The sequence below is a fragment of the Drosophila busckii genome, chromosome 3R (genome assembly GCF_011750605.1).
Source record: "Drosophila busckii strain San Diego stock center, stock number 13000-0081.31 chromosome 3R, ASM1175060v1, whole genome shotgun sequence".
NCBI classification, from domain to species: domain Eukaryota; kingdom Metazoa; phylum Arthropoda; class Insecta; order Diptera; family Drosophilidae; genus Drosophila; species Drosophila busckii.
In genome coordinates this window covers 5,111,414-5,123,942 of record NC_046607.1, presented here as the reverse complement: position 1 = coordinate 5,123,942, position 12,529 = coordinate 5,111,414, and the positions used below count along the sequence as shown (strand labels likewise).

Sequence of the window (12,529 nt, the reverse complement as noted above, 5' to 3'; positions counted from 1 at the left end):
GTTGTCATGTGGATTGCATTGAGTGTAAAAGCTTTTGGCTTCAACTTCAACTGAACGAAAGCTTCAGCCCTACAGCTGTTTGCCAGAGAGGGAAAGTATTTGCTTTTTGTGAGAGCAAACGAGAGCAGCGTGAGCGAAGCTTACCAGTGAATCGAGCAGTTGTGGCAGAATTGGAATTGAAATTAACTGATGATATTAAGGCATAGTTTAATTTTACATATCCTTACCTAAGCAGAATTGTTCTATTTGTTAACAAAATGTGAGGAGTTGATTATACATTTGAAAGCTTTACTTTTTGTAACAAAATATTACGTATACGCAAATCAAAACTAAAAACATATCTGTTTCAAAGCAACATAAACAAATAAATGCACGATAACAAAAAGCAATTATAAACAAATTATATAAATAATAAAAGCTTGTCCTTGCTAGTCCTTATTGCTTTGGAATAACAATCTCTTATAACTTTTATGCCAATAATTTAAATTCCCCCTTGTGCGTTGAGCCTAAAAATATCAAAATTCCGGGCAATTAAAATAAAGAGCTAACCCGCTTTGTTTATTTGCCCCATGTCAACATGTCAAATTTCATGAATGAACCCTCTCCCGCAAAGCAATTGAAGTCATCGCCTCAAGGTAGAAGAAGCATGGAGAGCTCAGAAACAGAAATAGAAATAGCAGCTTCGTTCAGTTTGGCAGTTGGCTAAGCATGGAAAGGTAAATTGTCTAAAATGGGCAAAAAAGAATGAAAATCAAGCAATTCAGAATATTTTTTTGAGCAGCGCAAACTCTACACTGACTGCCACTCACTCGCACACACGAAAACACAAGAGCGGACTCTTTCAGCGCGCGAGTGCTCCTAGCCCAATGCCTTGCCGCTTGTCGCTCCTTGCGCCTGATTATTTTTGATGAATGAAAAGCTTTTTGTTTGGCCTGACGCTATCTACGCCACAGGACACCCAACTCCTGCCCTTTGTCTATTGCTGAACAAATTTCATTGTATGTTTTTCTCATGAAACAAGGGCTGGCTGGCTGACGTTGCTGCTGACTCTCTCTGTGTGTGTGTGTGTGTGTGTGTGTTCGTGCGCTATGTAGTAGTAAAAGCTACTCGGGGGGTTTGTTCTGTGCTTGACTGTGGCATGGCGTTGGTGGCTTGAGCGTCATATGGCTTTTTTTGTAAGCATGACTAATATAATCAAATGGCAAACGCCGTTGCGGATGTGGCGTCAAATTTGGCGACATGCCAATGAGCTTACCAAACGGTAGTCGGAGTTGGTGTTGGCGTTAGAGTCGCGCATAGATAGACCCTAAACAAAATATGTATTAAGCCTCATTGCGAGGGCGTCGTTGATGTCGTCACTAAATTCGGGTGAATCATGCAGCCGGCAACATTTTGTTTTTGTTTGGACGTTTGATAAATGACGAGCAAACTCATCAACGCAACAATAAACAAATAAAGTATTATTAAATGTTGAAGCTCACAGCATCATACACTGCAATAAATTAGGCATTAGTTTTAAGCAAGCAGCTGTGGCAAGTCAACTATTTTTATATACTTACTGGCCAGCCGGTTGTGTGGCATCATTTGTCCTGCTCAAGTCATAAATCATACGCTCTGTGGTACAATATACTTATCTCTAATATATTGCATTCACTGGGATAGCCCAAGAGCGGGCCAAAGCACAGCACATGCAGCATTAACTGCACTGCTAATAGCGTCACGTAACTGTGCTTTTGACAGCCAAGTGCCGCACACTTCAGTCGTAGTCGGTTTACGCTTATCCATTGGGATGCAACCCAGCGTAGACAATTATGACAGGAAGCTTGTCAGCTTTTTAGTTCTCAAGTGCAATTAGCACAGGTTGTACTAAAAATAAATGCTATACAACATACTCAAGCAACTGGAGTTCCGCCGTAACTTAATCCATGACCTGACTTTTAAATTTGCAGCTTTAAGAGCTGTTTATCGATGCGTTAATTTTTATTTAATTATACAAATATGCGTAAAATTATGCGCAAACATTCGCATATACTTAATGGCTAATGCCCGTTACGCACAACATGCTGTTGCTTATCTGATTTTCATAAACGCGCAAATCTGCGCGCACAGTTGTCCTTGCTGTTAGCTAGCTGGCAGGCTGGCTGGCTAACGTAAGAAGTTTTCCGTGTTCTTTTGCAGGCAAATTGAGTTCAAATTATGCCGAAGGATAGTGCAGGGAAACGCGCCAAAAACAACGAGCTTCCCCACTCGCAGTCAAATTTGTTGTTTGCATTCGCAGCTTGGCGCTCTGCGCGCTGAGAAGTATGCAACGTAAAATTTGCCCGCATGCCGCACGTAGCATTTGCTTGCTAAGATAAAAATGTTGTGGCATCACTTAAACCGCTGTTTTAGCCACTTCTCCACGCCTCCGGCTTGGAGCCTTCAAATTAATGGTCGGCGCTGGGCGACAGCGGCTTTAGAAGCTGCCAGCGCCATTTTTGATACTAGTCGCGGAACTCTATGCTGTGTTGCATACTCTTAAGCGCAATACTGCCACATTTATTTTTTTTTTTTTATTTAAGAAATTATATCAAGGATATGTGCACTGTTACCTAATTGGGCAACTTAAACAAATCAGAATAATAATAATAATAACAAAGGAATAATTATGAACAAACATAATAGATATAAACTGAATATAAATTGAGGATATTAGTGCCTAGGATATAAGCGGATATGAGATCATTAGGTCAAGACCCGAGTTGCCTTTTTCGCGTTTTTATTATTAAAAATTGTTGCTGTTCATTTTTTTATTTGTAAACTTTTGGGCACATGCACATGGCTCATATCTTGTTGCGCATACTTTGGCTATGACCACGGTCAATGTTCTGGCCAACGGTGAACTGACGTCAAGAGCAAAGTCACAAGCAAGAACAACAACTACGCCCTCATTTCAAGGCCAAACAATGGGCGCCAGGCTTCAGTATTGCGTGACGCAGTAAGATATTGAGTTTTTTCTAAGCTCTTCAAGACAAAAAACTAATATGACATTTGCTTACATACTCTAGTAGTTGCTGCTGACATTTCCCAAGTTGAATGAGACTCCAATTAGGCAGCCACCACCTACACTCCATTGGCTAAACTGTTGTCTTTAATCTATTTAAATATCTTGCATGCTTAGGTATTATTTGGTACATTTTTCTATGAGCAAGTACACAAACCTACTGCATACAGCCAAGACACATTGCACTCCATTTCGTTAGCCCTGAAGTTTAGCACGAACTTCAACCAATGACAGTCCCATTGTGAATTGTCCCCAAGTAAATAAATCGAAATTAACTATTTTGAAATCCATTTAATACGCTTCAGGTCGTTTTAAGTTTATTTTTAAATATAAATACATTTTTCAGATTGCTAACAAATAAATTACAGCAATTCACGTTCTTGGAGCGTTGACTAGAAGTGAGACGGAAGTAATGGCCGCCAGTCTAGGCGGTTTCGATTTAGAATCGCGTAATTTTGCTGCTTTCGGGTGATGGTGGTAGGGAGCAGATCGAGGAGCGTGAAGGACTCTGCTGGGGACGTGGCGGTGGACGTTGAGGATTTATGTTGGCATTCGCCTGACGCAGATTGGCAAAGAACTGCTGGCGACGTGGACCGCCGCCGCGCAATGGCAACGTAGGTATTTCACTTGGCGACTGATGATTGTTCATCTCCTCCTGCGAGTGACGCATGGCGGGATTAACGCATTCATAAACGCTCTACAAAAAATGCACATTATTCATAATTATAATTTTCATAGATTTTATGCTACGCACCTGTTCGGAGGAGTACTGATTGTTTTGGGCAAAAGCCAGAGAAGTGAGCGAGGGCAACGCTTGAGCAATGTCCGAGCGCTCAATGCCGCGCACTATGAGAAACGTGCGTGGTATGAGTATGCCCACCAGCACTGCCCAGCCGCTGGCCTGCAGTCCCAGCGGTATTGCTGCATCCCGCCATTCATCGCCGAATAGCGACAGTACAATCCAAACAGTCCAGATAATCAAAATCAGCACAGCGCCAATCACTATCAAAATGCCCTCGCGATAATTTCGCTGAGATCGATATATAAAAGGCACCAGAGCGACCAAGCAGCACAGCAGCAGAAAGTCATAGGCCATCAAGCCCCACAGCCAGCGGCCATAATAGATGTTCTCACAGGAAATGCTCTCGGAGGCCATGTGCATGACGACCAGCAGTTGAATGGACATGCCCAGTTGAACGCAGACGCTAAACGCGCATATAACAGCCTGAATATAGCCATTGACGTGGGATAGGAAGCCGCCCTCAGAGCCAATGGAGGCCAGCATCAAAGCGCGGCAGAGCAGCAGCGAGAAGACAAAGCAATAAACCAAAGTCATAATAAACACGCGCACAGCGCAGAGCGTGTTCAACGTGTTGACATCGTCAAAGGTTACATGGGAGTTGCGCTGCTCGCCCACATATTCCATGGAGAAAGGCACAAAGGAGCAAAAGACGAGCACGAGCGAGAGCAGCAGCAGTATGGACGTCACCGGGTTGCCCTCAAACACATCGCCCAACGAGATGCGCACGACAATAAACACCAACACTGCTAGTGTAGCAATCAGTCCAAGTATAGCTGCTGTCAGCCCAGCTGCCACCCAAGTGTCCATTTTGATGCGCCAGAACATAACCGATTCGCCATCAAACAAAAACGGATGCCGGCGATTATCGCCAGCCGTATACTGACAGTTGAACACCAGCCCAAACTTGGTCTTCAGCTCCAGGCTGGTATGATTGTCGCGATTGTAGTGATAGTAGGTGGTGACATTGGTGACAAAGTTCTGCGAGGCAATCTCACGCAGCTCCATGCGCGCCTCGCCTGTAATGACATCCAACGTTTCCAGCTTCTTTTGAAACATTTGAAACGTCATCACGTTGGACAGCTTACGCATGCGCAGCAGCGCCAACAGCTCGCCAATTTCATGGGCATGACGGTACTCGGAGGTGCGCCAATCCTCTATGAAGTTCAGAAAGTTAAAGCAAGTGTTCAGCACAAATAGCTCCTCAGTGTGATTACAGTGCTTGGCCAGCGAGCCGCGCAGCCAGCCCATCAGATCCACAATGGGTGCAGCAAAGGAGAGAATACGCGAGGGCAGCACACTCTTGCCTATGAGCTGTTCATCTAGCGTTGTTGGCAGCGTATCCAAATCTACAGTGCGCAGCTCAATTTCATTTTCCATTAATACAAACGATTTGTTTGGCAGCTCTGCAAGCAGTAATAAAATCAAACTTAAAACGTTATCCAACGTAGTCGGACTTACCTTCTAGGAACGCGCGCTCGGTGCGCTCTGTGGGCACGGCAAACACCGTGCCGTTCTCCTTGAAGTGATTGGCCATTTTGTTGCCAAAGATGATGTACACATTGTCGTCGCTCTTAAAGTGCATTAGGCACATGTGCTCCTGACGCGCTGCATCCATAAACTCATTGTATATATCCAGCGTCTCGCTGACGATTTCCACCGACGCAATCTTCTCACCCCAGGGCATTTGATGCAGCAAGTGTGCCACCTTGGGAAACAGCTGACCACGCGTTGGTGCTATGGGCCATACATTGTACTCCAGATCTTTGATAATCGAGTCGAGTCGCAGGTACAAATCGTGATCTAGAAATATGCCCAAGGCGTACTGCGTGCACTGCTGCAAGTATTGCACCTCCTGTATTAACAGATTCTCCGCCAGACTAGCGTTGTCCACATTTATAGCACGTATGCCTTAGGTGAATAATAAGTTAGTTAGTTAGTTGTAATCAAATGCGTTTGGTTAGGCTGCTTACCAACTTTAAAGTCAGCGGATGGTAGATTAGCCTGATTGACACGATTGATAACAAATAGCGCCGAGGCTGGATCACTGGTCAGCACGCTGAGCATTACCTCACCCTCGATTTCCTGCACAATTTCCTCCTGTCTGCGCAGCACCGTTTCACCATCTGCATTGGTAACACTTAGCTGCAGTCCTGTGATGCAAATATCCGGCACTAGGCTGGCTGTAGCAGCTGTAATGCTGCTGCTGCTGCTGCTGTCATCGCTGCTGCTGGTTGACAGCTCGGTTGTGGAGGAAATTAGCGCTGCCAGCTGCTGCTCACCAGTGCTGGTTGCTGCTGTCACAGTTGTTGTGGCTGCAGGTAACGTGCTGCCGCTGGGCTGTGGTTTTGTTATGCGCAACGTAGTGGACTTTTTAGTGGGTATGGACTCGCTTGCGGCATAATAAGCTGGCCACAAGCAGGCCATAAGCAAGCATATTAACGCTGCAAGGCATAAAATAAGTTTAGCATAAGAACCAGTTTATACTTTCAAGACCGCTTACTTACCCAATTGTGTAGGCGTCCTATTTCCAAGAATGAAGTGCTTCATTGCTTTCAATTGCTTTATTACTTTGCTCGCAATACAAATAATCTTTTTGTTCAATTGCTACTCAACATTTATAGGCAATTGACTGCATTATCGCTCAACAAAAGATTTTCCAGCTAAAAGAGTTTTGAAAGAATGCGTTTATTGAATTATGCGCTGTATGAACAAGTACTTAGTAGCGCTTTCAAGCTTTTTATATATATTGTACTATATATAACGCAGAATGGTGGTCAGTTGGCTGTTTGCTTTGCGGCTTGTATTCGCAGCAAGACTGTTGCACTTTAATCGCATTAAAAATTGTCACACTAACACACTCACACACACACAAGTATAGCTATCTATGTGTTTGTGGCTTGGCACAATTTCCTTGCTACTTTGCTGACTTTTTATATATTTTTTTTGCAAGTAATGCTTTGAAGATTTTTGTTATATATTTTTAGGTTTTCATATTTTTATTTCTTTGTCGAATGGCCAGCAAAAAAAGCATTGAAGAAATCAATATATATTTGCTTTTCACTTGCTATGCAAATTGGCTTGTTAATAAGCACTATAATTTTATTTTAAGTTTTTTATATATTGCATATATCCAATGACACTGTGCACGTTACATTTATGTTTTACAACTGCTGGCCAAATACCAAAAACTAAAGACCAAAACGCAAATGAATACGCTTCAGTGATTTTAGGGTCAATTAAACGTTTGTCGCTTTATATTTGGTCAGTGAAGTACGCAGTCGATTATTTATATTGTAAAAATTTACAAAAAACTACTTTTTCAACTTTTGAAACTTTGCAGCTGCTGCATCAGTCAACAGTAGACACAATTTGTTAACAAACCAAGCCCCGTTCACTGCTTTGCAATTATGTTTTCACTGTTAGTTTGTTATATATTTAGTTCAGCGCTGCCACCCCCAAGCGGTCAGCATGGACATGTGAATGTTTTGCACCTGTGTTTTTCTCTTGATTGTTTTGTTTTGGCCAACTCGTGTAGGCCTTATATTGCGCAGGTTGTTATGGCTACGAGTAGTTTCCAGCACGTAGCTCACTCAATGCTACAATTGAGTGCAAACTGTTAATAATTTTTTGTGCAAATATTAGCCATGCAAAGTGTGCGACGTGACGTGTTCACAACCCTTTGCTTGGTTTGTCAACAAAAGTTCAAATATTGGCAATAACAATTAGGCGGCTGATTAAAGCGGGTTTTCGATTACACACTTTAAGGGCTTGCAAAGGGGTCAAAAAGTAAGCCAAATGAATTTAGCATTTAACAGCGGACTGCTGTTAAGTTTTAGCTGTCAAATGCAGTGGCCAATATCCTTGACAATTGCTCAATGGCATTGCGAAAATGTAAAATGCGGCAAAGTACGCATTTGCTAATAGGCAATGACATTGCCAGTCAGTCAGCTCAGCGAGTTCCGGGTTTGGTTTTTGCACAACACTTTTAATTAATGTCAACATCAGTTGCAACGATAAATTGCAACTCAGTTGTTCGCCCTCCAGGGCCATGGCCATTGCATAAGTTTAATTTGGCCAGCTGTCCTTCGAGCCTAACTGTCAAAAAGCTGACTTTGTGCGATTTAATTACAATTGCTGCCAGCATGTTTCAGTTGGTCAAAACATCAGACTAACCAAATGTACAATTTGTTTATGCAACAACACATGAACAACGTTAGCTTGGTTTAGTTTAAAATGTATTCACGCGACCGCGTCCACGTCCAGAGCTCAACTGTTTGGGCCACATTTCTTGCACTGCACTGACGCAGCTGTAAGCCCATAAAAATGCAATAGGCTAGCTAGCAAGCTTTGTGAGGGGGCGGAGGAGAACAAATGTAAGGGTTGCTAGGGCGCTCATTTACCCACTCATTCAGTCACTCATGCTTTCATTCATTTCGCTTGTAATTATGCCAGCTCAGTGCAGCATGTGGCATGTGGCACGCTTAGCATTGTAAGCAGCACACATTTGTTGCAGTCAATATAATATGCAGTTATTACTGACACCGCTGCCACCCACGCGGCTTAGCTCTATATGGGTCAGCTGGTAAGTTGACAGCGCGCGCTTGGCTTTGAAGTAGAAACAACTGAGCACAACAATTGAATTTTCAAATTGGTTTTTATTCATCATTAATTCATTAGTTTGCAGTCTCCTGAGTTCAATTGAAATAAACCTACACAAAAATAAAATTATTTTTCAATTTGGCATTAAGTAACAATCCCTGCTATCGGCTGCTAACGACTTATCCCTGTTCTTGTCCCTGAGCGTAATGTGCAAGTGAATTTTTGTATAGTCCAGAAAAAGTAAAAACTCTTAACAATTTGTGTTCGGAGCGTGAGTGAACAGTGTGTTGTGTGTGTTAGTTGCTTTTCCCTAGCTTGTTCTTATTTCTATTAGTCAAAATGATTCACTAGGCATCTCCAGCACCATTGTTGCCTATGATTATGGTGGGCTGGCCTCTGTTGGACTGCAGCGGCGGACGCGCTGTGGTGTTGCCATGAAACTTCATGTCGCTATCATCGCTGAACGAGGACATCTCATCGGAGCTGTACTCAAAGTTGTCAATCTCCATCTCATCCATACTATCAATGGGTGTCTCCGCTGGCGTGCGCATCGCAGCAGTAGTAACCGATGCTGTTTGCTTTGATGCATGCACCTGCAACTGACCTTTGGCAACAGCAGTTGCTGATTCGCCTGGCAGCGTGGCTGTGCTACGGTTGCTCAGCTTGTCGCCCATGTGCATTTGGGAGCCATATTTGGGCTGTTGCTGCTCATCTTTGATCTCATTTAGCTGCATCTGTGTGCAATAGCGTTGTATTTGCCCGAGAACTTCATGCACGCCTATGTCTGAGGACTTGGCGTTTACGCTTTGCTCAGAAGTCGATTGTTGAGCGTCCAGCGTCTGTTGCTTCGGCGACTTGGAAGTGCTGCGGCATACACAAGGATTCTGCACTTTAATGCAATCGCTGGACATATTTTTTACGTTTCTGTCTGCCTTTCTGCCAGCCAATTGCTGCTTAACGCTTTTGATTTTGCCTGCAGTTGCTGCCTGCTTTGGCGCTCGCGAGGTGCTTGGCGCCATATTCAGATAACACTGCGATGTGTTGGCAATGGGCGTGGAAGCCATGTCCGTTGATGGCGCAGCGTTTGTGATCATGGTCTGATGCTGATAAAACATTTTATCATACTCAGACTTCATGCACAAATAGCGAAAGTGGCGTGAGTTCTCCTCGCCATACTGCATCACCTCTGTGGAATCAATTTAAATACTTTCATATAGCAGAAGAGAATGGCCAACTTACTATTGCAGACTTCAGCTTGGAGCTTGTCCATTTGCTCATTGGTTATTTTGAGATCATTGGAGAAGCGTTCCATTTTGCTACCCAACTCGCGAAAATTGCGATTCATCAAATCGGTTATAGTAGTCTGTGAGTAGAGATAAACACTAAAAAATGAACTTGACAGCTCTAAATGTAAAACTTACGCCAATGGCGGACTGCACAGTTTGACGTATTAAATCAAAGAACTCCTCCGGATCGTCGTTGTCATCCTCTTCGGTAACTGTGGGTAGTTGCATGCCACGTGTGTGTGGCTGTGGGTGTGGGTGTGAGTGTGCCTGACGCTGATGCTTCTGTGTGTGATGATGATGATGCTTATTGTTGTTGTTGCCGCTGCTGCTGTTGTTGTTGTTGTTGTTGCTGTTGCTGCTGTTGGGCAGCATCAGTTGCTGTTGCTGATGCAGCTGATGCTGCGGAGGATGTGCATGCGGATGTGGATGTGGCTGATATGAATGGCGCGAAGTAGACGCCATCATCTGATCTTTCTCGGAAAAGTCATTAGCAGCCACTTCTAATTCTGGATTGATTGCGTATACGCCGCGCTGTATCGGCTTGCTGTGTACATGTGTATGACTGCTATGTCCATGTGCATGCCCATGGACATGGCTCTTGCTGCTCAATTGCTTCGCATCAATGGAATTAAAGTGTGCCTTTGGCAATTGTTGCTGCTGCTGCTGCTGTGCCTGTTGCTGCGGCATCAGCTGCTGCTGGCGCGCGCTAGCCTTTTGACGCCGGCCGGACATGTTGCCGTAAGGTGTAGGCTGCGCATTTGTATGCTGCATCTGCACCGGTATATGATTAGTTTTGGAGCCGTGGGTGATTAGATTGCTGGGCGCAGTGCGCATGTTGGTGGCATCCAATGGCAGATTGGTGGTTATATAGTAGTCATTGGCCGTCATGTAGCTGCGTTGGGTACGTGAGTCTGACTGACGCGAAGAGTTAACTCGCATGGTGGCAGTCTTGTTCATGGTGGGATTAGGCAGAGGTTGTTGCCGACCGGTTTGCATGGGCTCTAACTTGCTGCCGTAAACTTCTTCAATGCCCTTGCGACGATTGGGGCGCACCATCATTGTGGCTTGTGCGCCTCAAGGATCGAATGATCGAATGAAAACTTACCGCCAAGTAAAGCAACTTGAATTGGGAAAATGGTAAACTTGAAATCGTTTCGTGCGTGTATCTTGTGGAACAGCTTTGCTGTTTGTTAACTAAAATATTTATATATGTATAAATTTTTAGATGTTTTATATATGTACATATCGAACTGTCGGTTAAGGTAAAATGAGTCGATTTTGAAACGCTGACTGGGATTGTATTTTAATCTCAAAGCCAACTAACAAAAAAGAAATAAAACCTATTCAGTTGCTTACTTTTTAAGCACTGTTAATATTGCTTTATATATGTTTTTATCTATGCTGCCAAAGTTCAATATTTGCTGCCACTTTGTGTTTACCGGATGTGTTTGTTTGTTTGCTTTTTTATTTGCTGTGACGAATCAAAATGCTAATGAGCCTCAAAGCTGATTGCGCTGTTTAAAGTCTTTACTTCAGCTTGGCTGCCTCTGTGGCAACGCGCTCGAGTACAATAATATATATACAAAATATATACAAATATGCAAAAAGAAAATATTTTATCAGATTATTTACCTTTGAACTTTTGCGGGTCTTATCGGCAGCTGTAAACGGCTTTGGAATTTTTAATACTCAGCTCAGCGCTGCGCTTTCGACGTGATAGCTTTAAGGCAGCCAAAATTTTACGAAAAGTCTGCGTTCCGAAAACAACGCACTTGCCCTCAGGTTACAGACGCCAAAGACTTAAAGAAAAGGTTTTAGCGTCTGACAAGCAACATCGTAATTGGGTCAGTTGCACATTATTATTGCTGAGTCGGCCAAGTCCTTGAATTGCTTTGAAATAAAAGCCAAGGCACATGCAAAAACCACACAGCAGAATCTGTGCTCATTATGCGAATTGCGCATACGACGTGTGTGCACTAAATAAAATGTAGGCGGCCAGATGTTGGCAAGTCTTATAGTAGTCAACAATATATTTAGATAAGAATTTAAGCTTTAATTTTATGTATTAGTAATATTGTAGTTTTTTATAATACAAATTTATGTATATGTTTTTGAAATGATTTTATCGGTCTATTTTATTGTTAGTTTGTGGACAACAATAAATCTGAAAGAACTTATCACAAAATATTGCCTTTCCTGGTTTCCCTCATTATTTTTTTTAATACTATTTCCTTTTTTGTGATTTTCTAAGCTGTTGCATTGAAGTATAAACCAAGCCTTGTTGACAAATATGATAACTTGGGCGCACAATTCTTCGGGAGTCCTCAATGCTGCCATTGTTTGCAATGCATAATGGCTGACTGACTGACTGACTGAGTGAGTGTGTGGTTGCAGTTGCTTGCCTTGATATTAAATGGTCTGCACAATTGTTGGCCATAATGCACTCTATTTATTTGCTTGCGTACGTATGTTGCACTTATGCAGAGACAGACAGACAGACAGACAGTTGGTGTCCTTGCAGTGCAGAAATGCTTTTACTTATTTAAATCAGCATGAGTCCTTCAAATTAACTACACATTTTGCTTGGCTTGTGGGCAATTTAACTGTAGATAATAACGCCAGCTCATAATATTGCGTAAACTATTTACAAACACGCGTCAGGCATTTAAAAAGTCATAACAAAATCAAGCTTAACGCATAATAATCTTTTATGTGGCCAGAGCGCATTTGAATGGCCCAAGGCGCCACAAATTTATACAAACTTATCATCAAGTTTATGTCCAGCGCATTAGGCATAAA

The 12,529-nt window shown here is 42.9% G+C and overlaps 2 protein-coding genes across 2 annotated transcripts; both read right to left on the bottom strand.

The window, feature by feature from the left end:
* Positions 1-3,344: 3,344 nt before the first annotated feature.
* LOC108604768 (protein bride of sevenless) lies at positions 3,345-8,107 on the bottom strand. Its single transcript, XM_017994362.1, has 6 exons — positions 8,019-8,107; positions 6,350-6,505; positions 5,816-6,286; positions 5,304-5,753; positions 3,798-5,248; positions 3,345-3,740 (listed from the first exon to the last, which is right to left on the bottom strand). The coding sequence occupies exons 2-6, from the start codon at positions 6,390-6,392 to the stop codon at positions 3,483-3,485; spliced, it is 2,673 nt and encodes an 890-aa protein (XP_017849851.1). The 5' UTR covers positions 6,393-6,505; positions 8,019-8,107; the 3' UTR covers positions 3,345-3,482.
* A 661-nt stretch (positions 8,108-8,768) lies between these two features.
* Positions 8,769-10,962, bottom strand: LOC108601826 (myb-like protein Q). Its single transcript, XM_017989767.2, has 3 exons — positions 9,866-10,962; positions 9,684-9,807; positions 8,769-9,630 (listed from the first exon to the last, which is right to left on the bottom strand). Exons 1-3 carry the CDS (start codon positions 10,787-10,789, stop codon positions 8,792-8,794), a joined length of 1,887 nt encoding a protein of 628 aa, XP_017845256.1. The 5' UTR covers positions 10,790-10,962; the 3' UTR covers positions 8,769-8,791.
* Positions 10,963-12,529: the final 1,567 nt, after the last annotated feature.